We start from the raw sequence: 25,439 nt of genomic DNA on the forward strand, positions 1-25,439 counted from the left end.
CGCCCTGTGTCCCGTTCTGCAACCTTTTCAGGCTCATTTTTTCCCCGAACTGTTGTGGACTGGAATGCCCTCCCCACCGATATCGCTGCCATCACGCACCCGTCTGTATTTTCAGGTGCTGTAAGCAATTATATTTCAAGGAAATCACTTGTACTTGCTGATGAATACGTCAACCCGCCCCTTATGTAATATCCCATGAAGAGGGTCTTCAAGGTGAATAAAGTGATGTGAAGAACGTAATATTTTCGAAGCTTTCGAGTTACGGCGAGTTATTGGCCGAGAACAAGGCAAGACCACATACAGCCACGAAACTGCCCTTTTCGGCTCTCTTAGAAGAAGAGAACGTAACGCTAGAATGACACCGCCGCGACAGCGAGACCGAGGCAGCGGCGGCCACAGCACTGCACCGAAACCTTGCGACAGGGCGCCGCCGCGCACAAGCGCTGTGAAAGCTGCGCGTTGCCCTCGGGAGGAAGAGAGCGCATCGTGTCGGGGACGGCTCTTCCGACAAAAGGCGCCCTCGGTCCGGTATGCGCTCGAATTTGGAGCGGGCTTGGCATTTCCTGAAGCGTGAGCGCGGAAAGGGCACGCTTCGTCGCCCTTTGCTCCGGGGTCGCACCAGCGGGGGTAGCTCTGGTGCCATGTCTTCCAGCCCCGGAACGCCCGCCACTCCACCGCGGCAACAGCCGCGGAATTACTTTGTGACTGAGTGCGCTGGAAGCGGCATAGGCCAGTCACAGTGACACAAGTGGATATATTCAAATTCGAACAGTACCGACACTTTTCTCTTTAGCGGAGCGAAAGAAAATGGTTTATAGCTTCCCAAAGCGACTCAAGCTATGAGGGACGCCGTAGTGAAGGTGTCCAAATATTTCGACCACCTGGGGTTCTTTAACGTGCACTGACATCGCACAGTAGACGGGCCTCTAGAATTTCGCCTCCATCGAAATTCGACCGCCGCGGCCGGGACTGAACCTGCGTCTTTCGGGTCAGCAGCCGAGCGCCATAACCACTGAGCCACCGCAGCGGCCTGCGAAAGAAATAAGGCGCGCCCTATCTAGAGGACTGAGTGAAGACCGATCCAATGACATATCAGGAAGTCCCAGCGAGAGACACTGATTGGTGCTTGCCGCATTACTTACTACCTTCACGAAAGTTTACGCGGCCCCTTGGGCATCCAACTGTGAATCCACCGCAGCAATAATCCATCATTCTCGGTTACACTTCAGCTTGCACCCATATCAGCCGCACCCCACAGTGTCTTCCTCTTTAGTGCACCGAGTCTCGCATATTACAGCCCATCATATTCTCGCCGCGTCAATTTGCCTTCATCGGAATCATGCACAGTGTTGCCGCCTCGCAGGAGGATACAGCCTAGACTGTACAGTGAACTCCGCCAATGCTTGGTAATTATTGAATAAAGAATAAATAGTAATCATCATCAGCGTGGTAGAATTGCAGTTTACGATGTAGAAGTGAAAATACACACATGTAAAGTGAAGGGGCAGCCATATTACTGAACCCTCATTCTTAGTCTCTAGCGGCCTCTAGCCACACTTTCTAAAGATTGTTAAAGTGAATCTTCGTTCGGTGCGTTGGCCAGCCGTTCAACTTCTGCACTGGCCACTAATTATCACAATTACCGCCTTTCTTGCTGCAATGTACGCGCCCCTCAGTCCTCGGACATGGATGGCTTGCACGAGATTTGGCTTCCGCTCGTCTACTCGGTCTGGCAACCTTTTCTCTGGAGGATTGTCCTTGCGTGGAACGACTTTCCGAACGGAGTGGAAACAAGCATAAAATCCGGCAACAAGGAAGCACATCCAGCCAGTGTAAATGCGGCATAAAGTTTTGCCACATAGTAAATGCTAACCGCTGATGCTATGTCGCATGTCGGAACAATTAATGAACAATAGATAAATAATATGGGACTCAGGCCTGCTTCTGTAGAAGTAACTGCTGGTGGTTTATAAATGCATGCAAATCAGTAGCATCAGCAATAGTAGCACTGCCATTACCACTGAATAATAATAAAACACAGTCATTGTACAGCCTCACCAAAAACAAAATCCTCAGCGCTTTTGCCTCTGCAGCCATCGAGCAGTATAGCCATTAATCACGCGCCCACTCGCCAGTGTCGCCGCGTGGATGACAGCGTGGTGCAGCCGTGGGCATTGAGTGGTGACTCACCGACATGGTAGGTGACCTGCAGGGGCTTGTTGGGGAAGCTCTCTCGGTACCTATCGATGGCGTCGTTGGTGGGCGCGAAGCACGTGATGTCCGTGCTTTCACTGTACGCCACGAACAGCTTCACCTTCTCGGCCAGCTGGTAGAACTGCGCATGCGTAAAGCGAATCACAGAGGTGACGTGAGAGGCTAGAACATTGCGTCAACGTCACCAGTACGATTGCACCTCTACGAGTAAACTGGCTCACGCACAAGACACGTCATATGCGTGAGCAATTCCTTGGTCAAATATTCATTTATTTTACATTGCCTTTAATTATATTAACATCTGGTTTTTCATATGTGACCTCCAATAGCACTTTTGGATGTTCCACAGGTGCCGCATCATTTTTGTAATATCTCTTACATTTTGCGTGATAAGTAGTGCTTGTGAAATGGATATATTGTACAGCTCAATGTATGAATTTAGCTTTCTCGCATCCCATACATCATACGTGCTGGTCAGATATGGTCATATGTTTTGCGTGCATTGACTCTTGCTGTCTGCTGCCGATTCGCCATAAGGAACAGCGATCTTGTCAAGTCGTCTTCAGCATTTCATGCACATACAAAATAACGGTGTTCAAGAGGTGAAATTATTATTATTTCATTTTAAATTCACATACAAAGTAACGGTGTTCAAGAGGAGAAATGATTATTATTTCATTTTAAACCTGCGGTTTTTGCCTGCGGTTTTTGCACGCGAGACACAGTTCGGAGGAGAGGGCCATTTCTTTCATTCAAAATGAGAAACCGGCACTGCTTTGGAAGGTCTCCACCTAGTAGTCATTTTTTACAAAATAAAAAATGATTGGTGCTCGCGATAGCGTTTTCTCGTGTCGCCATCCTTCAATTTTCTGATTCGGCTCTCTAGATCACTTTTTCACGGCAAGTCAGGCGTTGAACGTGCCGTGACAAAGTGTCAGACTGGCACTCGACTGTTCCGGCCGCCAAGGATCCCGGGTCCTTGGCCTCATCGATCGAAGGCACATAAATCTGCGCGACTTCTTCTGCAGTTCTCGGAGGCATAAAGTCCTAAGAGACAGCTTTCAGTCTGTGTCCTTGGTGCGCATGCCACTTTTTTGCGTGCACCCTAGATCCCTTTCCAGATCTTACTTTCCTCTTGCCTTTCCTTCCTTTCCTTGCTTCCCCCTTCCCCATCAGTAAAGTAGCTACCTGATTTGAGAACAGCTAACCCTGCTCCCTTCTTTATCAGTGCGTTCTTTTTTCTCAAGATGTTGTTTTAGCCAACCTATACGAACGCTTAATTACAGCTCAGCTAACGTATTTTGAGCCGTCAAGAGCAGCCGTGTATGAAGCGTAATACCCAAGATCGCATCATCCGAGTACCGTTCTCGCCAAAGTAACCGGGCCACAGGGCTTGCATTTAAACCACGTAGTGTATTCCTTATGACTGCTCTAAAGACAAAATCTTTCGATAGGTGAGGACACGGGTTCTCAACAGATTATGATTTTAATGGATCGTATAAGTGCTCGACTGTACGGCGTAGAGCAAACCACCTTTCCCGGTTTCTTTTCGCAATGACACGTTAATGTATAACGCCGAAAAAGATGCGCACAAAAACAATTTATTTTTTCACGAGTGCATGCACGCGGTACACACAGTGGATTGCAACGCTTTGTAAATGATGAGCGGTCCTTTCCAAGGCGACGCGCCTCCATCTTCATTTGCATGCCTTAGAGATAAATGTATCATAGGGGATGATCAGTAATTCATACTGACTTTAGGACATAACACATATATTCTCGTTAAAGTGAGTTGCGTTTTCAGAATACGCTTTCGTGAATGAAGAAGTACATGACTGCAGCACAGATGTCAGAGGGCTAACCCTGACTGACACAAACGAGCTCTAAAACTGCTGTCACAACAGCACTGCTAGCCATGGTCATACCAACAAATATCTCTTCAAGAGTAAATGCTGTGCGCTGTCGCACATCTCTGAGAATTTTTCGCGTCTTTTCGCTTAGGTGCCAAATAAAATAAACAACCACACTAGTCCATCACTGACGGGCAGCGTTTCTATTGGATTTGCTGTTCAAAAAAAAAAACAATTTTGAACTAGTGGCAAACAATAGATGCCGATGCAAAACTACAAAACGTCTCACCTTTCACACTTTTCCTTTTGAGCTCTCTAGAAAACGACGAAACTACGAAAGTTCATATTCGAGAAGATTAACTACTCAAAGTTTAACCAGAAGCTTCCAGTGTTCGGTTTACGCTCCCAAAGTGTCTGCGTGTGGCGCACACGGCGAAAATTTCTCCCAGAAACGCGTATGAGTGTAGCCTGAACAGCGCGAGTCTGAGTTTCACTGGCCACGGTCAGTGAAAGAGAAACCCAGGTTCAATACACGAATAACTTTGTCTCTGCTCATTGCTGGCATCTTTCGCAGATGGACTGCGCAGCCATTCCCGTGAGCGACATTACGAACTTTCGGAGGCGCGAGTAAACGGCGATGCGCATCTTATGCACTAGGCCGCTGTTCACACTTCGCGAAGACCTCGATAGCTACGCATGGAGCCCTTTAAGACTTCGGACAAATTATGTTCCTCTCTCCTTGGCATCCGAACGCATGCCACACGCTAAGCCTGATACGTTCTGTGAAATAACTAAATACAATCGGAGAGATAATTTGTCGTGTGGCCTGGTAGCGCGGTAAAGAGTTGTTAAGAGACAAATCCAGTTCAGCAGATACTTTTCAGTACCCGATGCTATGCTTAATTTTTTTTACATTTGCCGGAATGGTAACACATTTCTTTTAATTCCGTTTCAAGTTTTCATCTTATATCTAATAATTAGAGTGAATGTGTTTTCTTAATTGCAGTATGTAGGGACAACTCAGGCCCGCATAATACTTTGCAATGTGGTGAACTACACCCCATGCGTGTGCAACACAAATTTATGTCGACAGCCTGCTGCGAAACCACCATGCCTGTGCCTTCAGATTTCGACCCCAGCCAGTGACGTGCGCAGTGTCCGAATCCAGGAAACACCCGTCACGTAAGCCTAAAGTAAGCTCCCATTGTCCCATCACGGTCGTACGCAGCGCCCCTTCAACCCTGGCCCAGAGCGGCGCGTCCACATAATGCCTACAGTGGCACGTGTGCCTTGCTCCGGCCCAAGACGGGAGCCGCCACCTCCGACATGGGCCGGAGCAGGAGAGCAGGAGCCCGGGTCGATGGGGCGTCCTTGGCCCACGAGCGCGTCCGCTTCGTTCCGGCGAGGTCGCGCCAGTTGAGGCAATCCGGCACACCGGCTGCATGCCGGCGCTCGCGGCCAGCGTGCCGACACCTCCCCTGCACCTCGCGAGCGCGCACCCGGCCAGGCGACCCAGCCCGCTGCTGCGTCTCGTAACGCCGGGCACGGCCACTGTTAATACGCCTGAAGTGCTTGCAGCCGAGCAGCTGCGGATGACCACGAAATATGTCTGCATTGCTCCGTCTGCGTTGAGACACATACGACGTTTGTTTGTCTGGTCCGTTTGTTTGTCTGGTCTACTTCAGGCACTTGGTCTTCTTCACATGTGTATGTAAAGTCTGAGCTGATATACTTGATGCTTTCTGTGATATCGCTGCAAGGTGCCTGCTATGCGTTTTCTGCTTGTTTCTTTATATAAAATGGCCTTAATCCCCTGAACTTCCTTTCGGTGATAACTTTAATTTTCTGTTTTATAATATGCTAGTTCTTTAAAGCTGGGTGGACATGAAGTTTATTTTATTATTTTTGTAGCAATATCTGAATCACACGGGCGAATGAACAAACCGCGTACATAAAGTTTATTATTTTTGTAGCAATACCTGAGCCAGCCTGCGGAATGAACACTGGCAATGGGAGCTGTGTGAAGCTGCTCAAAACAGGTCTTTACTCCCGTTGAGTCTCGAGCATGCACTGCTTGAAAATTAATTAAAAAAAGAAAAGGAAGAAAAAAACTCTCGGAGGCCGAGTCTAACCTGTAGGTACGGTGTGTATGAAAACTTCAACGCCGTTTGCTGCAGCATCGAACCGCTCCTTCCTTCATCCCTTCTCTCATGGCATTGTTGAGGTGTCCACCGAGAAGTGAGACACTTATTCCTTTCCTTAAAACAAGTTTTCAATCTTTTTTTCTCACATTTTGGATGAGACAATTACCGGCTCTTTACTTTCTCATACCATAGCCAAACCTAGCGCGCCATTGCTCGGAAAAGAACAGCATGTTTCTTATGATGCATAAATCGCTGCGTCGTTGTTGTTGCATACCGACATCATTGCAAACACAAGCACCGCTTGTCATGATCACAAAGGAAACCAGATGAGCAAAACTTGAGATACAACAAGGCATGCTTAGTTAAGCGGTCAAATATGAGGATTGTAAAGTTAAAATCTATCTTTGTTTATTGCTAGGACCACTAGAGTATTTCATTTAAACGTTCCTTTTGAGCGCAGAGTATCAGACATCGCGTCGGTGAGAACGGTCCTGTGTGGGACGAACCAACGCGCAACGATCACATCACAGCACACGCGTTGTTTTATTCTACATAATTTGTAAATATATTAATATGCGAGGATACCGAAGTTATGGAGTGCAAATGAGTACCGCCGTCGCCGTCATCACCACCAACGTCAACAACAGAGTAAACCAACCAGCATAGAAACTCTACTGAAGGACCAAGTTCCCCTTACAACGACCTCCGATTATTCCAGTTTCGCGCCAGCCGTTAAGCAGGTCAATTTTAGAACATCGCCCCAACCTCTGACTATCGGCCACCCCTGATTACATTTTTTCTTATCGTGGTGCTCATCTGACCGCCGGTTGTCGGTGCCTGGCCTTAAACATCCTATTTTATTTTTTGTTTTCATGTGGTTTTTTTTTTTGAACGCCATATGATTCTCAAGCTCTTTTACTTGGCTTTTAGCCAGTGGCCTATTCTTAACGTTGACGGATTCATCTATTAACACGTGTCCATTTCTTCTCCATAACTTCGCCTTAAATATCTTCCGCTCGCAGAAATGTAATGACGTGACAGTGAGTGCCGTACTTCCCATATTCGCATCGTCGGCTCCTTCCTTCCTTCTTACACTGGACTCGTCATTATATATAGACAAAACAAACACTGACCAAAATATTACTGGCAAGGAAAAACAGGAAGCTGAATAAGCGAAACATCAAATTTATGTTCAGGGAATAAAAAGGTGATAAAATGGGAGATGATAAACCTTGGCACGAGAGCCAGGCAGCGCAATGTGGGAAAACCCTTTCGCTATCGAAAAACACAACAGGTTTTCCTGTAGTATTTTGGGACCTAACAACGAAAATCCTTGTAGTAACAACAGGATTTTCTGCAGTATTGTGCAGTCCCCTGTCATCACGACAGAGCCAGTTCTGTCTTGACAACAGACCTCTTCGCAATACTGCAGAAAAATTTCTCGTGACGACAGAACAGCAAATTTTTTGTCGTATTTTGGAACCGGCTTTGCTGTATAATTCGACTGGGTGGGGACACTAAAATCTAACTTGGAAGCAGTAGCGAAGGAGCTATTGCGATGAGCTGCCCTACTTCTGTCCCCTTGCTTATAGTGTACTGTAAGCTGCTGTGCAGTATTATGGTTTTCACGTCCTTGCTATGTCACCCCTCGTTTACGACTTTGTGCCCTTTTGGCGCAGCAAACCGGCTTCCAGACTATTGATCTACTGACCGTAATCTACGATCGAAAAGCGCCCTGACCTCCTTTCGGGGATTTGCGGTAACATTAGTCATCACTATCCTGCAGACACAACTAATCAGCTTTGCAAAAAATATACGCGTAGAGGAGCGCCGCCTGCTGAGGTATTGTTGTGTAGTTGACAACGCCATTTGCAAGGCTGGTTTCTAAAGATTAAATGATGGGTTGAGTGAGCATTCTTATTGTTAAAGTTTTACATAACTTCGCGCTAGGCGATTATGCGCAAAGTTCGAGGTGTTCTTTGATATGTGGCGGCAGTATAAGGACTATTAGGATCTTTCGGCGTAAAAAAAAAATGGAAAGTGTTAGTAATTCCGGTTGACACCACCATGTTAACGTGATGGTTAAGGCGTACAGGGCTGCGTTTGTAGAAAATTCGTTTTTCGGACGCATAAATACCAGTGACGCCACAAGAAGTATGCAAATATTTTTTGTCTGCCTGGTCGCTCATATTACCTGCTGCGATTTATTTTTTCAACCGTATGGTAAACTAGCAGACTCGGTAGAGATTACGGACTTTTCCTCGCCAATTGTGGCGCAACTGACTCAGTAGTGGTGTTCGCCAATAAGATGAATCTGTAAGGAGCTTGATAGCCTCCGTTCAAGCTGTGCGTGGGTACAAGCTCTGCTCATCGCGAAGTTATCTTGCGCACGCTTCTCTGGTGTCCTGCGTGTATTTATGGGAGCTATTTTGCACTATATGCCAAAAGTGGTGCCTTATGCGCTAAAGGATGCTTGAAGACACGCGAGAAGCAATCAAGGCAATAGCTCCGCTGTTTGGCGCTGCCTTGCGACCACCGTGCGAAGATGGTATTATTGACTTTGTCACCATGCGAGTTCCGGCATATCGTGCGTGCTCCTATCAGTGGTGCATGAATGTCCTCCCCCCCCCCTCCCCCCCGACAATTGCACAGTCTTAGGGGGCCAAAACTGATTCGGAGCTATTCACCAGAGCACATGTCAGAGCGTGTAGTGTTGCTTCTGCACGTAAGAATTTGTAACCACAACACTCACAGCACAATCTGATTTCTAATGCGTTTATTGGATAAGAAAAAAAAAGGGGGACTCCGCAACTGCTTTCATGGCCAGAGCCTTTTGAGAATTCCCTCTAGCGATGCCTTTTGGCGCAGCGGTCTTCGTGTGCAGTTCGTTTGGAGACGATGACTCTATATAGGAGCTTAGCTTGTAAAACGGCAGCTACTTTGGGTTTAATTTTTTTACTACATCCAATCCTTAAATGCGGTGGGCGGCGTCGGCCTCGACATAACATCCGTGGAGCATTTGCAGAATGTTCTGCGCCACACGACGGATTTTTTTCTTTCCTGTTTTGTCAGGCCCGGTTAGTGGCATGTTGTGCGCATGCTTTGATTTAGCAGGAAGCATCAGCAGAAGACTTGCAGACCTCCCCATGTAGGCAGCCCGTCGCCTAACGAGAACTTGTGTTTCTCTCGATAGCTCCGCAGGCTTTTTCCGGGACGGGAATACCGCAGGTCGGTTATTTTTCCTCCTCCGTTTTCCGGCGTACGGCTTTGCAGGCGGCTTTAACGTCTCAGCGCCGCGATTGCCAAGCCACGTTATTGCCGGTCGGCACGGATGTTCCTCTCACGGCTGCTCGTGTCTCACTGTTCGACCGCACAAATCTGACCGCTCCGGAATGTATAGGGACCTATTTTATTGAGAGTTTAGTCCAGTCCGCTTTCAGTAACCGCGTTGTAGTGTTCTTTTCCCACTCTTTCGGCTAACAGCGTGGCTGCCAACTCTATACCATGGTTGTGACGATGGCTGCTGTTAGCTTAAGCTGCAATGCCCAAGCTGTCAGCTGATCTAAGTTGCATCGAAGACAAAGAACGATAGAATAAGAGGAGAGTGAAGGAGGAGTCATCACTAGCCCAACAGCTGCTAAGTGTTTAAACACAGCGTGTCAGAACGCATCGGGAAGCAGGGGGCATGATAAAGTACGTGGCGGTACTTGAAGTAGAGTTCCCTAAAATGCTTCAAATGTAGTCTGCTCTTATTAAATACACTTAGCTTTTATTGTTTGAAGAAACAGGTGCCATCGCCTATACTGCCGCCTGTTTGATCACGCTGCAAAATATCTGGGTACAGCGCGAAAAGGGGCTGGCGTAGTATTCCCATAATAAGCGCAAGATAATATGACAGGAAACAGCCACTACTAGTTTTTTAAGCGAAAGAAAGCATATTCGCAACAGGCGAAGAAATAGCACCGCATCTTATCTGAAAAGGAACAAAAAGTCAATATCCTTGAGTCGATTTTCTTTTATACTGCCTTTTATTCTGCTTTTACGCCGCACACCTGCCAGCGTTCTTGTGTTCATTATGAAGACGGGTACACTGTAGTGATATCGAGGTGTAATACTTGACGTGATCAGCCAATAACCACGTTCAGCAGAGTGTTTCTCGCCATCACTCTTTCCTCTTGCTTTTTTTTTTTGCAGCATCAAAGGCGCTAGCAAAGCCTGGACTGTCAGCCATTAGGCACGTAGCTGTGCACCATTTACTGTGGCTCCGCGAAGTCGTGCGAGCGTTCTTCGAAAGCGCAGATTACAGCTTTCAAGTAACCTTGACGGCCGCTGCTTCGCCCATTTCCGCTTTCCTGATTGCCCCTCACGGCGCCAAACACGGATGCCAAGGGGCCTCAGGTCTGTTCGGCGGCAACTCATTAACATGTGCTGCCAACAATTCGGGCGCACTCAGAATGTCGGAATCCTTCATTACAAAGCCACGGGAATATTGCTGCGTGCAGACCGAACGATATAAATTAAAAAAATTCTTCCAGGTAAAGTTCACTTACGTTCAACCTTGTAAGATTTAAAAGACGTACTCAGCCAACGTGGATGCGTTTCAGTTGCCCAATTTGGTGCCAGTTTACTAAGCAACCAAATTTCTGATACCCCAGACGCTGACGCAGCAACTCTCGGTATACAGAACTGCGGCCCTATTACTTTTCTCTGTTCCGTTTTCTTCATCACAATGGGTTTTTAAACCTAACCTGGTGGGCGATTCGGTCAGACATAGTATCAAGTGAAGCAGCGCAACGACGCTGCGTTACTCCCTTCGTTTCCTCTTGGCCTCGTGCCGTTGTGCTGCTTCACTTGATATGATGGGTTTTACTAAATATATAGCTAAGAAGGAAACGCACAGTTTATAGCCGGCTTCGTACTGACAAGATCCTCAAAGTAGAGCACAGAATTCTTTTGAGATCTTAATTAACAACCTACCAACGAACAAAATAACTAGCTGACGAACTACCTCAAATAAGTATGAAAGTGCGGTGAAAGACAGGAAGGTTAGAAAAAAAAAAAGAAGTATACTGCTTCACATGAGAAGCCTACTGTCGAGGTTTCGTGACACACACTAAGACTAATTCATTGCCGCTGTCTTAAAGTGGCGTACACCGAGATATTCCCTTCGGAATGCACCGCCTCCTCTTTGCGTGTCTCAGATCAGGGCCGAGGTTACGAGGAGAATAGAACAACAACATGCACAGAGAATTGGCACACAGTTATAAAATGCTAAAACACCGCATAGAATCTCCCGACTATAAAGTATTAACTAATGCGTGTTTCAAACGCGCCGTATTACAGACTAACAGTAACTTTGAGAAGAGGTTCTAATGCTGCGATGTTCCTGGTGAGAAATAATGAAGGAAGGCTTGTATAATCCATAACTCAATGCTGATTGTAAGGCGTGGTCGATTGCTGATGAAACGTTCATGGGGGCTCAGGATACGTTCATTATGTGCTTCCGAACGCTAATACAGTTCCGAACGCTAATAAAACATTCTCCGCGAACTTCTGCCGGTTAATTCTAAAGACGAAGCACTGCAAACTAAACTTTTAATGCTTGCAATATGTTGTTCATAAACAACAGCTTAAGTAAGCAACGCTACAAAGCATAAAACACTGGCTCAAAAGGTCCACGAGCTAATGAAAGCAAAATGGCATCGAATTGTGCAGAAATTTTCTTTACACCAAGCGTTTTATAAGGCTCTTGTAGCCACTCATTAAGATTGAGGCCTGCAGCTAGGTGTGAACCTTTAAAGCTCAGCGTGCGGCCTGGGTTTGTACTGAGAAGTGTTGATAGGTGATCACATGTATACAACTGCGTACAAAGCAAACTTTCAGAATAAAAGTAGGAACTAGCACAGCGTGGTGTGTGGAGCGCGCCGTTTTATGCTTTCTTTCCCTGAGTAATTTATTATCTGCGAGTCGTACCAAAGTCTGGCTAGCGCTAATGCTCACCACCGCCTTTTCGCGAGTAGATGGAATAATATAATTTACCGATTGTTTTCAAGGGTTCGTGGTTCGGGTCAAAGCGGCCGTCGCAGAGGACTTAACGCGACCCTGCTGGTGCGTCGTGACTTGCATACGCTAAGGTTGTACAATGAGGCGCTTGCAAGAGCGGGGAGCATTTTTCCCGTTTACATCAAAGCCGATTGATTCTGAGATCGTAAGGAATTCTGTGGCAACCGCACTCCGATGTTTCAGAGATTGTCGAATGCTGCTGACGGCGGTTGTCTTGCGGTCCAATCGTTGGCCCGTACAGGGTAGGTCAGAAGTCTCCAGTCCACAGGATATACTTTTCAGCCTTGCAGCTAGTGGGAAATAAAGAACATACTCGAAGCCCAAAATCTCTGCAAAGTGAGGTGGAGTCTCATCCTCACTCCCTGAGGGCCTTTTTGGTAGCTTGAAATCTAACGTAAAACACGCCCCCCCCCCTTTTTTTTTTTACTGCTCAGAAATAGACCTCGTGGCCTGGTTATTTTTGATCCACCCTGTGCATGCCACAATTGATGTTTAGGATCTCGTTATTGTTAAGTGTACAGCTGTTGTCTCATCTACGACAGTGGTGGACGAGATATCTGTTTCATTGGAAAGAAGATTTCTTACCTGTCCAAGTTATTCGTCACGTGCACTCCCAATACCGTATTATAATGGGTCATTCAAATGGCTACAGACCGCACAAGCGTAAAGTGTAAGTAAAGGTTCTGCGTGTTACGTTCGGTTTCTCAAGCAATTTCCATCACTCCGATGCTGCGCTCCTCCATGCAACATTTTTGCCTGGCGCCTATGCAATGAGGCCAGGCCTTTCTCTTTACATTCATCAACCCACCCTGCACCGGCCTTCAACAAACCGAGCGGACAAGCGCTGGTGGCAGTGTCTTGACGAACGCGGACGAAGTCAGTGAAACGACAATCGTCCAAACAGGAGGATCTCGGCCGCAGCAGCTGCTTTTCAATGGATGCGCAACACTAAAGAAGCCAGTGTGCTGTTTACCGATGACACAGCACTTTAAAGAACCCCAGATGGCCCAAATTAAAGATAATATTTAAACTACGGCGCCTCTTTCTTCCTTCTGTCTCCCTCACCTACGTCCCTTCCCTCTCGGCGCTGTTGTTACTGTTCTTTCCCATTCCTCATAACCAATTTTCAATTTCGAACTTGAGGAAAGCGGGCCGCCTACACGGCGGCAGCTGTACTAGTGCGCTAAGGAAATGAAGGCCCACAACCGAGCCACCGAATTCCGGCTGACATGCGGCAAGTTAGCGCGAGTTATGACGGAAGTAAATTATGCGCTCCGGTCACTGGCAGCACTGATCAGCCCCAGGAGAGCGACCTCGAAAGAAAGCGATCTCCCATATTACGACTGTTTTGTTATTCAGTACACTCATGACGCTCATGACCTTTTTGTGCCCGGACAGTGTGGGCGTGGGGTGGGCCCGAACATAGCCGGGGTGAAGGCGGGCATCATCGCGGACCAGACCATTTTCCTTCCGAAAAAGATACTACATAGATATTAGCATCTAATTGCGTAAACAAGAGGGCGTTGCCCTCCTGGGCGTACACCCCCAAGATCACTGATGCGTGGATCGAGCGCGATAGCTGCCGTCTGCATTTCAGCCTACCAGCACATAAACGCCTATCAACTCCCGAGATTCGCGACGCCGGATCAAGCGCTGGCACTGACGTGCCGCCCAGACAAAGTACACAAACGCTGGGACGTGAGGCATGCCGAAATGCATAATTATGTAGATTGGGTGCCAGGTTTTAGAGCACGTATTTCAAAGGGTGTCTACAATAAAAGACTGGAACGAAGCAAATCAGTCGTAAGTGACGCCTGCCATCAACTTTACATCATAAACACAGGTATAAATGCCGCCTTCAGGACCAATATACCATTTTACTTTGTACTGAATAAGACAGATCCAAAGTACGTTGGCAATTGCACTTATTCTCCGCCTGAATTATAACTCTCCTGTACAGAGAGAGCGCACACAACTTCTGTGGATTTCCGAAAGCTCCAGCGAATAAGAAAAAAAAGCACCCTAAACGATTATATTTACTCTCATCATATAGTACTCACAAAACACAGTGCTATAGGGGATCGTAACAGCACCTCTCTGTCTGTATTTACAATAGAAAAGGCCGCATGAACTCGCAAATTGTAGAATTTGGCTTGAAAACACAGTATCAAAGCGAAATGGCAGATTTGGTCTGATATTTTTATCACAATTAAATGTATAATGTGCAGATAGCTAGATCGGGTATTTACTAGAATTTCGGGAAGGTACAATAACACAATGTCTTGATTTTAGTAGTGCTTTTAGTAGCAGAACCAGAGAAGCTTTTTTTTCTAGATTTGTAACAAAGTGCAAGCTTATATAGGTTTCTCTCTGCCGCCTATCTTGATATGTGTGAAGTGCACATACCTAAATTTTTATCCAAGATTTTCGGTTAGCGCTTTCCGTCAACTAATTCATTTCTTAAGCGAAGAGAATAAGAAGCGTGCAGTGCAGAATAGAGAAAGTTTTCTGAAGGCTGAAAACTAAACATTTTGACAGATTTGCCAGTCTGGTTGCGTTTGAAGACTTACAATAAACTGAAGACTGCACGAAATATTCTTCCTTTGTTAAAACAGCTCAAGATTGTAATAAGCTACCCAATCATATTTATGCGCAAATATACATAAGGAATTCTACCCTCTGTAACACCATCTGAAATCTGCTTTTCTTGTTGTTTTTTTGCTTTTATTTGGACATTATTGCAGTGTCTGTATATTTTTTTGAAGATTACTGCTGTCGCATGTATATTTGTTCTTTACCCACTCTTATCTTGGCCCTGAGCTGGACCCACAGCATATAAATTAAACAAATAATTAACCCTGAGTACTGAAGACTAGACCTTGAACACCTTGAATAGAATCGAATCTGCAGGTGACCAGAAAAATTTCCGGAACACTGTAATCGCGAATAAGATTAACTGGATTACATTACAACCATGCAGCCACGAACTTAACGGTGTGCACCTGAGTATGTTATGCCATCAGAGTGCACCTCCCAATGCCAGAGCGCACCACCAGGCATTTACGTTTTTAGTCGTTTCTGTGTTCCGAAAACTTTTTGGGCGACCTGTACGCTGTTACAGCTGAATGTCGGAGCATTGTTCTGGTTTTCGAGCCGCTTTCCCGCCTACTAAGTTTTGCCATTTGCTTTCCGAAGCTCTCCAACTAGCGGCGCTGCCTGACCGCTGATGACAAGGCACAAGTTCGGAGCAGTCGCGAACCGAAACGAAACTAAGTGCCCCCGCCTTTCTCAACTCGGAGACATTGTACATAATTGGGCACTACTGGATGGAATATTGAAGCAAGAACGCAGTATAAATAGCCATTATGATTTTGTACAAATGAGCAAATTTTATTTTACGACATAGAAGGAGAAACCTTACAGTATCAGTATAACCGTGTAGAAATGACCAGCCTTCTGTAACACATTCCACTGCCTCACCGTGGTTAACAGCCACAACAGTGTTGGCACTCATACTAATTTATCCTCCCTCTTCCGTTTGTGATGAGCATTGCCGCTTTGTTGTAGTACAGCTCTCTTGCGATTATTAGCTTCCAGGTTGAGACTGGTACTTTTGCGCTGGCGCCGGCGGGAGATCTGATTAGATCTGGGCCCCTGCAATGCTTTAGTGCCAATAATTAAGTAACACGCGTATGAAGACAATGAAATGCCACGCTGTATGCTGTAAACAATGGATGCTCACTTGTTGCTGCATATACTTATCATTGCTGCGCTATTCCTGATGCAATTAAAACGCCAGCTTATAAAGGCAGTACAATGACTGATGTCGCATTGCTGTTCATTTTTGGTAAACAAATCAGGTGTGTTATTGGGCTGTATGCAGAGGCGCGATTGAAAGTGCGGATCAGAGACGTTAGTGAAAGTTCAAATTTTATCGAAGATTTGGCGCTTAGCTTCGAACTCAGCAACGCAGTCTCAACATCCGCGCTTGAAGAGCACAATGCACCGTCAAGCTCAGGTACCGCACCTTGGCGGGGAGATTTAAGTTTTTCCGCGGCACCCGTGCTTTGTGGACTTTAGTTCTTGAGAATATGTTTATGCTACACGTAACAAAAATGACAGCGTCAGCGCAAGCCATTCATCTGCTGATGAAAACTAAAGTTTTTGCAAGAGAAGTGTGGCCAGCCCTCCCGACTATACTTATTCAAATCTGTCCTCTCTCGATGCAGGCACCAACTATGATCATGTCTATAGTACATCCCGCAAGTCCTTGAACTTCATTTGTAGCCGAGCTTCGTACCGGGAGTTTACGTGGTCCTGACCGCACTCAATCACGCTGCGAGTGTTAGGACCAAGATAAAATTAAGCCTTCAACTGTTGGAGCTTCGATAAAAACTGACGTTCTTATATGAATACTGGCCGACAAAAACGTCCAAGTAAGTGTGTGTTGTGAGTGCTGCGGAGCATTCTTCGTCATTTCCTTTGAACACACCTTGGATCGTCTCCCTTTGCTACTGTTGGTAGGACACTATCAACGGACTGAAACTACCGAACAGCCTTGAGCATGCGCTTTTAAACTAAAAGCAAGTGTCACAGAAGCTGTTTAACGAAATGGAAGCTAAAATGTTTCGAGGCCACAGGCGCTGCCAAATTTTCGTTCGCGATATCGCTCCCATGTTTCTAGTTGGCCTTTGCGGACAAAGCTACAAAAATTCTGGGACAGAAAGCAATCTCAAAGCGATTTCCGCGAAATACGAATGCGCACCCCCCTGGCGTGTACCACAATCGAGGTGTTTCTCGTGGCGGGGAAGGGACGGCTATAGGCTCCCTCTGTCGCAATCCAAGGAGGGACGGCTGCGCGATCAAAACGCCAGTCGCTGCCTCGGGGCTGCAGGTAATGGCAGCCGCGATGAGGAGGAGGAGGCGATTGCGCAAGCACCTTACGTCACGGCGAAATCGCCGCCTACCTGTTGGGCGCGCGGCCCGGAGAAGAAGCCTACGAATGCTGATCATTCCTTCGCCGAAATGTGTTGCAATGCGCAAGCGGACAGTGCTCCGAGACAGGAATTACGGGCGCACTGAGGAGACTCCGGAGGTACGCAGGGCAAATTGCAATGAGCTGACTGTAGTCTGCGCTGCACACGAAGGGCCCAAGAGGATCTGAAAATGAAGCGAATTACCTGTGGCCTCCTGAACGTTTGGAAAAGTCAACAGAGAGCGCCGGCGGCAAGCTGGTGGGGCACTTAGGAAGGGCACAGTTATTCTTTCCGCCAATAAAAACCGATGAAGAAGACAAGCTTAAGCTGAGCGATTGACGCAGTCTGAACATGAAGTAGCCGGTCGCACTTAATTTATTCGGCGGAGATAGACAGCTCAAAACAGGGGACATCACTCAGGAGCAGCCAAAAGAGAATGTAGAAACTAATGCGACGTAACTTCGAAATTGAAGTACTGCAAAAAGTTTAAGGTAATGCACATCTCATGGTCTGAGTTCCGATATGCCGGCAATTCGAGAATCTTTAGGTTTTAGATGCCTTAAGTGGTCATGCGATTTTTACTAAAAACGTTTGAATCATTGCTGTATTTTATTGCTACGCCTGGAGCCTTGTGATGAATATTAGTCAGGATTACGGGTACTTGAGTAGTCATGTTACGCCTCAATGGACACCACGAAAGAACATATCTGAGGAGTTCGGCCGGCGCCAAAAGCCTGGTCCTGTCCTGCCATCTTCACCCTCTTACTACTCCTTCCCGTCGAGGCGCTGCATTCCAATGCTTCCGATGAAATACAACTAAACGTTGTCCCATATCGATGTTATGAAATCACTTACGGTGTGGGTGGCACTGGCATGCCCTCCCTGTACTTCATAAATGTAAAGCCATTGGGTCAAAATCGATTGCGTGCACGCGAAGGCGTAGAAATCAGTGGATGCAGGCTGCGCAGCGACGCCATTCCTCTTGGTTGGCGGATGAAGTGCAACGACATTCGCTCTTACTAGACTATTTCCAACCCTAAACGCCCTCCACGGTTCTGCGTCCGCGCCATCCTGCTGGTGTTCGATTTGCTCTCAGAAAAAACTTGGAAGGAGGCCTCGCAACTGCCACACCCGACTGCTAAATGCGGCGCCAACAAGAGCTCGCTTCGAACTACGAAATAAGAAAATCGCTCGCCGAAATCGCGCTAAAACCTACAGAAAAAGGCGTTCCTTGAGTGCTCTTAGTGGTGATAAAATCCGTCGTTTCGTGACTGATCCGTAGCAAAGAGCCAAATGGTCGTGCAGTCTCGCCGACAAGTGAGCACGGGTGCGATGCCCTCATCGTCGCCTGCAAATTCACAGAACGCCTAGTTTGTCGCCTCATTTTCCCCTCCGCACGACTGCTCAATTGAAGCTACGCGCGACAAGCGGCCAAACTCTGTTGATGTGTCGCTGGCATGTAAGCGCGAGTGACGACTCGTCTCGCCGCGGCGGATTGAAGACTTGTCTGCGCAAGAAAAAAACAAGCTGTACGTCAAACTGCGGGGAGGGTGAGGGACTTCCGCAGACGAGGAGAGTCAATGGAGGCACGTGCTCCTCCATGAGAACCTGTTTGCATGCAACGGCGACTGCTTATGCGTTGTAAATAAGGAAAAAAAAACGCGACTACCGGTACACAAACGAGGGCTCTCGACGCGAGGCAGTAGTTTGCTCGTGAGCAGCGCCGCCCTTTTTACCGCGACGAACGCGGCTCGGAAAACCGAAACACAGTGAATCACGCCTTCAAGGGCTCGCCAACTTTCGCGGCTGTTTGAGTCGTCACGCACACATATAGCCCGTACGCTTTGTACAATCTGGAGGCGGAAAGCTCCCGCCGGACCCATTGGAAAGCGAACTCCAGTCAGCTTGCGTCTTCTCTTGGGGACTGAGCGGAAAGAAAGATTGGGCCGTGCGTCACGCTCGTGTAACCGCGACGCTACCGGGGTAGCGCCCGTGGCGGGCGTCCGCAACCGTTGCGGATTATCCCGGCATGGAATGATTCCCCGCCAAAGGGCTCCCATGCCCCGCCCCGTGGCAAATGCCGTGGACGTCGCTGCACGCGCGGAACGTCCGCTTCGGCCTCGTAGATGGGGCGCGCCTGCAGCAGTCTTGTAGCCGTTTCTGTGGACGATGTCTTCTGACACAGCGACGTGCGCTCCTTGGTTTTGCCACTGCGAAGGGACCTCTCGCATGGGGACTTGGGTGCTCCTCGCGTACTGCGGTTCTTGGGCACCGGACATAAGGGCCGAGGAGCTGGCGAGCCGTACAGCCAGCGGGAGCCCCGAGAAGTTGCCGGCACCGCGAGCCGGATCGCGCGCGGGAGCGGTCGCCGGCCCCGCCCCGTGAGGACCCGCGCGACGACTCGCGCGTGCCGGCGCACGTTCGTGGAGCCGCGCGGACCGCTCCAAGGAGCCGTCGACCCGAAGCGCTTCTTCCGGCCCCTTTGTGCGTCCAATTGCGCGCCCCATTCACGACTCGCTTGAAGGGGCGACGGCAGGCCTGTCCGGAGCGCGCGTATTTCGGCCGCCGAGGGACCGGAATGGGCGGCGCTGGCGGGCCGCTCTCGCGCGGGCCGCTGCGGCGGTTTCGATCGACCGGCGCCATGACGGCTCGCCCATGGGGTCTTCGGGGGAACATGGCGTCAAGTGGTCGCGCTGCCGCCGCGCGAGCGAGCGCTACTCACCGAGGACAGCTCGCCGTCGTTGCGTATGGCATCCAGCACGTTCTCGGCGGCCCCTAGCGCGGCGACGGCGAGGAGCAGCGCGGAGCACACAGCCATCGGCGTCATCATGGTCGTGGCGGGACACAGCGCGGAACGACGCCGGCGGAGACGACGCCTAGCGCATTGTTCCCCCGCGAGCGGCGCTGCCTCTGCCGGGAAAGGGGGGGTCGCGGCGTCCAGCTGACGTCATCCCCCGCCAAGCACCGGTTTTGCCCGCGCGCGCGCAACAAAGCCGCCGCGGGGCGCCCCCCAACCTCCGCGCAGGGCGGCGCCCACCGGCTGCCGTTGTTGCTTCTGCTGCACCGTCATCGCGCACCGGAGTGTGTCCCCCCGACAACAAAGCTCTACAATGGATCCGGCTACTGGAAACCTGACCGCGTACTCGAGCCGAGTCGGCAGAGCGACTCCGTTTTGCGCGGACTCTATCCTCCTCTCCCTCGAACAGCAGCCAGGGGCCAATGCATAATGGATGCGCTTGTATGAGCACCTGGCCGCTTATAACGCACTCCCGGCGATGGTGTAAGGCACCCCCTCAGCCGCCTACTTCGACGGGCTACTGTGATATGTTTCGAGCCAAAGCGATCCGGCCGTGTAAAAGGTACGCGGTGAGGGGTCCCGCTGTGTCCCGGCGAGGGAAAGTCGCGGGTGCATGGCCGTCTGCGCCCGACTGCGCATCTGCGAGTTGGAGTGGCTGAGCGAGCGAAGTTTTTGAACGATAATTGATCTGCGTACGTGGCCAGGTGTGCCGGTAGGCTGTAGCGCTGGCCGGTTTCAGGTTTCGCGGCGGATCGCAGGGTGGGTGCGAAACGTGGGCACGGAGATTACCAATACCTATTAGCCAAGCGGTGCGACGGAGGATAAAAGCACGCGCGCGGTTTCCCCAAAATCACTGGCGGCCTGGCTGGTCACCGCACTTGCAGAAGGTAGAGGTTTCGCGTTGCGTTTCGCCGAGCAATTGCAGTGGGTTTACGAAGTCCGTTAGTTTTGTGTAGTGATTTCAAATTGAGCGGATCCAACCTAAGAACTGATCTTAATTTTCTCGCTGACCGTTATGGCGGCGATGTTCAAAAGCAGTGTCCCGCTCTGTGGGCGTTGCCCTGAGCTGATTTTATAGATACTTTAGCTGATTTCAAGCAAATTGAGAGGTGCCATCCTTGCAACGCCTGCTTTATAGGAGCTCCGTAATGTGTTGCTTAGCATTTGCATGATCACTCACACTCTCTGGCCACTTCAGGAGCATCATTATGCATGATTACGGCATGTAGCACTGCAGTCATGGTGGACTTAATACCTTATAAAAGGAGGTGACGGCCACGAAATACTTCTGCGTGTGTGCGCAGCCCCACAGATCCTAAAAACAGTGATAAAGGCCCAGTACGCTGAGTACAAACAGATGGTCTGTCACTGTCAGGAGCGCCGGTGATGCAGCTGACATAGCCTCTAATTGGCGGTCGTTGACAGTAGCAATATCTGTAGCTGGGATCGCCTCAAGCATACGGGAGAGTTATCTTTAGAAAAAAAAAATACTTTGGCCAAATTGAAGTCTTTTCACATTCTTTCGTTCACCTGCAACTTAAGCAAACGACAATATTTCAGCAGTCTAAATTATTTTATTCGACAGGTAACGTGAGACTAAGGTAACACGAGCGTTACATGATTATTAAACGCGCACACGTTCCTTACAACCTTCGATTTGCATCCATGAGAAATGTCTCCGAGCTTCCGACTAGAAACATAAGTTCATCATCATTACGTTTTCTTTTTTGTCGACAGGCATGATGGCGCAATGATCCGATGCGTGTAACGATCCGACCATGGGCCAATGCTGGCCCACGGTCGCTGGCCAGCAGTGACTGGTAAAACACACACTATGAGCGCGGTGCGCACACCTGTACACACCCATCATCGCTCGTCTGTGTTCTCAGGAGTTATGTGTTTTCCTGAAAAAAAAAAAAAACTCGTTTGTCCAAACGGTGGCTGACAAGTGGTGGAGGTGCCCTTCGTATCCCCAACCTCCCGCTTTGCACCCGTCTACCGGGAGCCACCGCTTTAACAAAAGTCCTCATTCTAAGACTCAGCGCGCGAGCCTAAGAACACAGGCGAGCGATGGCGATGATGGGTGCGTATAGGTGAGAGATTCGCTCCGCGCTTGCAATACCATTGCATGTCGGGCTCCGGACTACAGACTCCATCTGGGACGACACGCACCTCTACCACAACAACCGAAAAGAAGCTGTTTATTCACTCATCTGCTTTCTTTATATCTTTGGCATCCATGAGGGCAGTCAAGTCTACGTTTGTAACCAACAGGAGGGGAAAAGCGCAGGAGGACAGTCGTTGCCAATGGGTGTCGACGGCAGCCGAAGTGAGCGCTTCTCCGTGCCTAACGTGTCCAGCGACTGCGGTTGCCTGGCGTTCCCTACCTATTCAACGAGTTCAATGCCCACGGGCGCGGACAAAGAGACGCTCGCCCCGTCCGGGCGAGGCAGCCAAGGAATTGCTCAATTGCCTCGGCCTATTCAGCGTTCGGTGCGAGAGGGATAAGACGACGCTTAAGGAAAAATAACTCCACTTTGATCCTCGGTGTGTTGGAAAGCGTCACGTAAGCTGGGAATCGTAGTTTTATTAATTGGAGTAAATTCTTCTTTGTTGACAGTAAAAAAAAAAAAAAAGTTTTCCGCGAGAATACCGCATCAGTTGACGAATAGGCTCTCAATCTGAAGACAGTTTCAAAGCCCCGCTCCTATTGGCCGGCCCCGAACGCGCCTTGACTGATAGGTAGGCCAGGGCCGGCAGACAGGGTCTTTGATACTGTTTTTAGGCTGTCTTCAGGTTAATAGCATTCTGTTATTCGGCTCCAAAGTCCTTTAACTTCACGAGAAGAGACTATCCGTGTAAGTAACTGCGTTCTTGCATCATTGAAAGCGTTTTTAGTACAGTACACAAAATCGCTCTAAGGTATTTGCTTCACTTAACACAAATCCTCTCGGTGGCATCCTCCAAATGTCTCGACAATAATTGCCAAGTCCACCCTCTAACTCTGAAAGCAACTGCTACAAAAATAGTTTTTGTCAACAGCAAGAGATAGATAGATAGATAGATAGATAGATAGATAGATAGATAGATAGATAGATAGATAGATAGATAGATAGATAGATAGATAGATAGATAGATAGATAGATAGATAGATAGATAGATAGATAGATAGATAGATAGATAGACAGACAGACAGACAGACAGACAGATTGATCGATTGATTGATTGATTGATTGATTGATTGATTGATTGACTGATTGATTGATAGATAGATAGATAGATAGATAGATAGATAGACAGACAGACAGACAGACAGACAGACAGACAGACAGACAGACAGACAGATAGATAGATAGATAGATAGATAGATAGATAGATAGATAGATAGATAGATAGATAGATAGATAGATAGATAGATAGATAGATAGATAGATAGATAGATAGATAGATAGATAGATAGATAGATAGATAGATAGATAGATAGATAGATAGATAGATAGATAGATAGATAGATAGATAGATAGATAGATAGATAGATAGATAGATAGATAGATAGATAGATAGATAGATAGATAGATAGATAGATAGATAGATAGATAGATAGATAGATAGATAGATAGATAGATAGATAGATAGATAGATAGATAGATAGATAGATAGATAGATAGATAGATAGATAGATAGATAGATAGATAGATAGATAGATAGATAGATAGATAGATAGATAGATAGATAGATAGATAGATAGATAGATAGATAGATAGATAGATAGATAGATAGATAGATAGATAGATAGATAGATAGATAGATAGATAGATAGATAGATAGATAGATAGATAGATAGATAGATAGATAGATAGATAGATAGATAGATAGATAGATAGATAGATAGATAGATAGATAGATAGATAGATAGATAGATAGATAGATAGATAGATAGATAGATAGATAGATAGATAGATAGATAGATAGATAGATAGATAGATAGATAGATAGATAGATAGATAGATAGATAGATAGATAGATAGATAGATAGGTGAGGCAGGGATGTCAACCAGAAAGGTTTCCGGTTGGATACTCTGCACTGGGGAAGGGAATGAGGGGGGGTTTAAAAGAGGAGAGAGAAGGAACGGGAAACACAGTCACAATCTGTCAATCAAGGCAGTCGTTCGTAAAAGCACAAAACAGTGCCTTGTAAGCCTTGATGGTAGTCGTATGTTGTGGCCACCGACCGAGGATCTCGTCCTCTGTGAAACGTTGAGGATCAAGACGGTCCAGAGCACAACGCAGCTTACGTCTCTAGTTCACAAAGACAGGGCACTCACGTAGGAGATGACGGATTGTCTCTTCGCAGACACAGCTTTCACGAGAAGGGCATATTGATTTGTGAAGGCAGCGCCGAGCTATAGACGGCACAACAATGTTGCTTCGCGACGCTCTATGACACATGAAAGGCGGACGCGCAGTCCGGGGTCCAATGCCCTGAGGCGATGGTTGGAGAACTCTCCCGTGTTCCACACTGAAAGTGTGAACTCCAACGCCAAAGAATGAAGCCCACACTCTGTGTCAGCTCGCATTGCAGGGATATTGGCAGGGATGCCGTCGTTGTGGGCAGAACGGGCTGCATCGTCTGCCTGGTGATTTCCTTTAATACCGCAGCGTCCTGGCAGCCACTGGAAAATTATGTCCTTTCAATGTGGCGCCGTGGTAGAGCTTGTGGATTTGTGCGATGAGTTCTTCTTGCGACCCGTGGCGTAGTGCATCTTGCTGGCATTGAAGGGCTGCTTTAGAGTCGGTGAAAACTGTCCAGCCATGTGGAGATTCCTGACTGATGAACTGAACTGCAGCCCGTAAGGCAGCCAGTTCCGCACCAGTTGAAGAGGTGAGACAGGTAGTCCTCACCTTCATTAAGACATACTGGCCGGTATCACCACAGGCCCACCAGAACTTGTCACTGAGCCATCTCTGTATGTACGTGGTGACTATAGTTAAAAAGCAGATGATCCAATGTCATTTGTTTCAGAGCAGGCAATGGTAAGCCAGATTCCTTAGTAATTCCCGGAATAGAGAGGTGTACTCGAGGTACATGCAGACTCCATATGGTTGGGCACGGTCTTGAACCAGGGGTCAATTGCGAAGGAAGCTAAGCACGATGAGCCTCAATTACTTTTGCGAATGCAGTATGTGGTTTGATTGCTGAAAGAGCTTCGAGGTGATGACTCGGAACTCGTGTGAGGTGCCGGATGTGTGTTCTTATGGTTTCCACAGCAATGTATGTAGTAACAGGATGCTCCCCAGCGACAAGAACAGTGGCTGCTGTTCAGGCACATTTAGGCAGTCCGAGGCAGATTTGTATAAAGCTTGGGCTTGTACACTTTGAAATGCCTGGATGTTC

At 47.9% G+C, this 25,439-nt stretch overlaps 1 protein-coding gene across 1 annotated transcript in view; it reads right to left on the bottom strand.

The window, feature by feature from the left end:
- The window catches only part of Fas1 (fasciclin 1 Fas1 domain-containing), a 56,239-nt gene extending 36,090 nt beyond the window's left edge, over nucleotides 1-20,149 (bottom strand). Inside the window, exons 1-2 of the mRNA XM_077668553.1 lie at nucleotides 19,970-20,149; nucleotides 2,191-2,335 (exon numbers count right to left, since the gene is read on the bottom strand). Coding sequence (XP_077524679.1) covers nucleotides 2,191-2,335; nucleotides 19,970-20,077 — 253 coding nt within the window. The 5' untranslated portion in view covers nucleotides 20,078-20,149. The remainder of the gene's footprint in view (nucleotides 1-2,190; nucleotides 2,336-19,969) is intronic.
- Between the last annotated feature and the right edge of the window lie 5,290 nt (nucleotides 20,150-25,439).

This window comes from Amblyomma americanum, chromosome 6, assembly GCF_052857255.1.
Source record: "Amblyomma americanum isolate KBUSLIRL-KWMA chromosome 6, ASM5285725v1, whole genome shotgun sequence".
Classification (NCBI taxonomy): domain Eukaryota; kingdom Metazoa; phylum Arthropoda; class Arachnida; order Ixodida; family Ixodidae; genus Amblyomma; species Amblyomma americanum.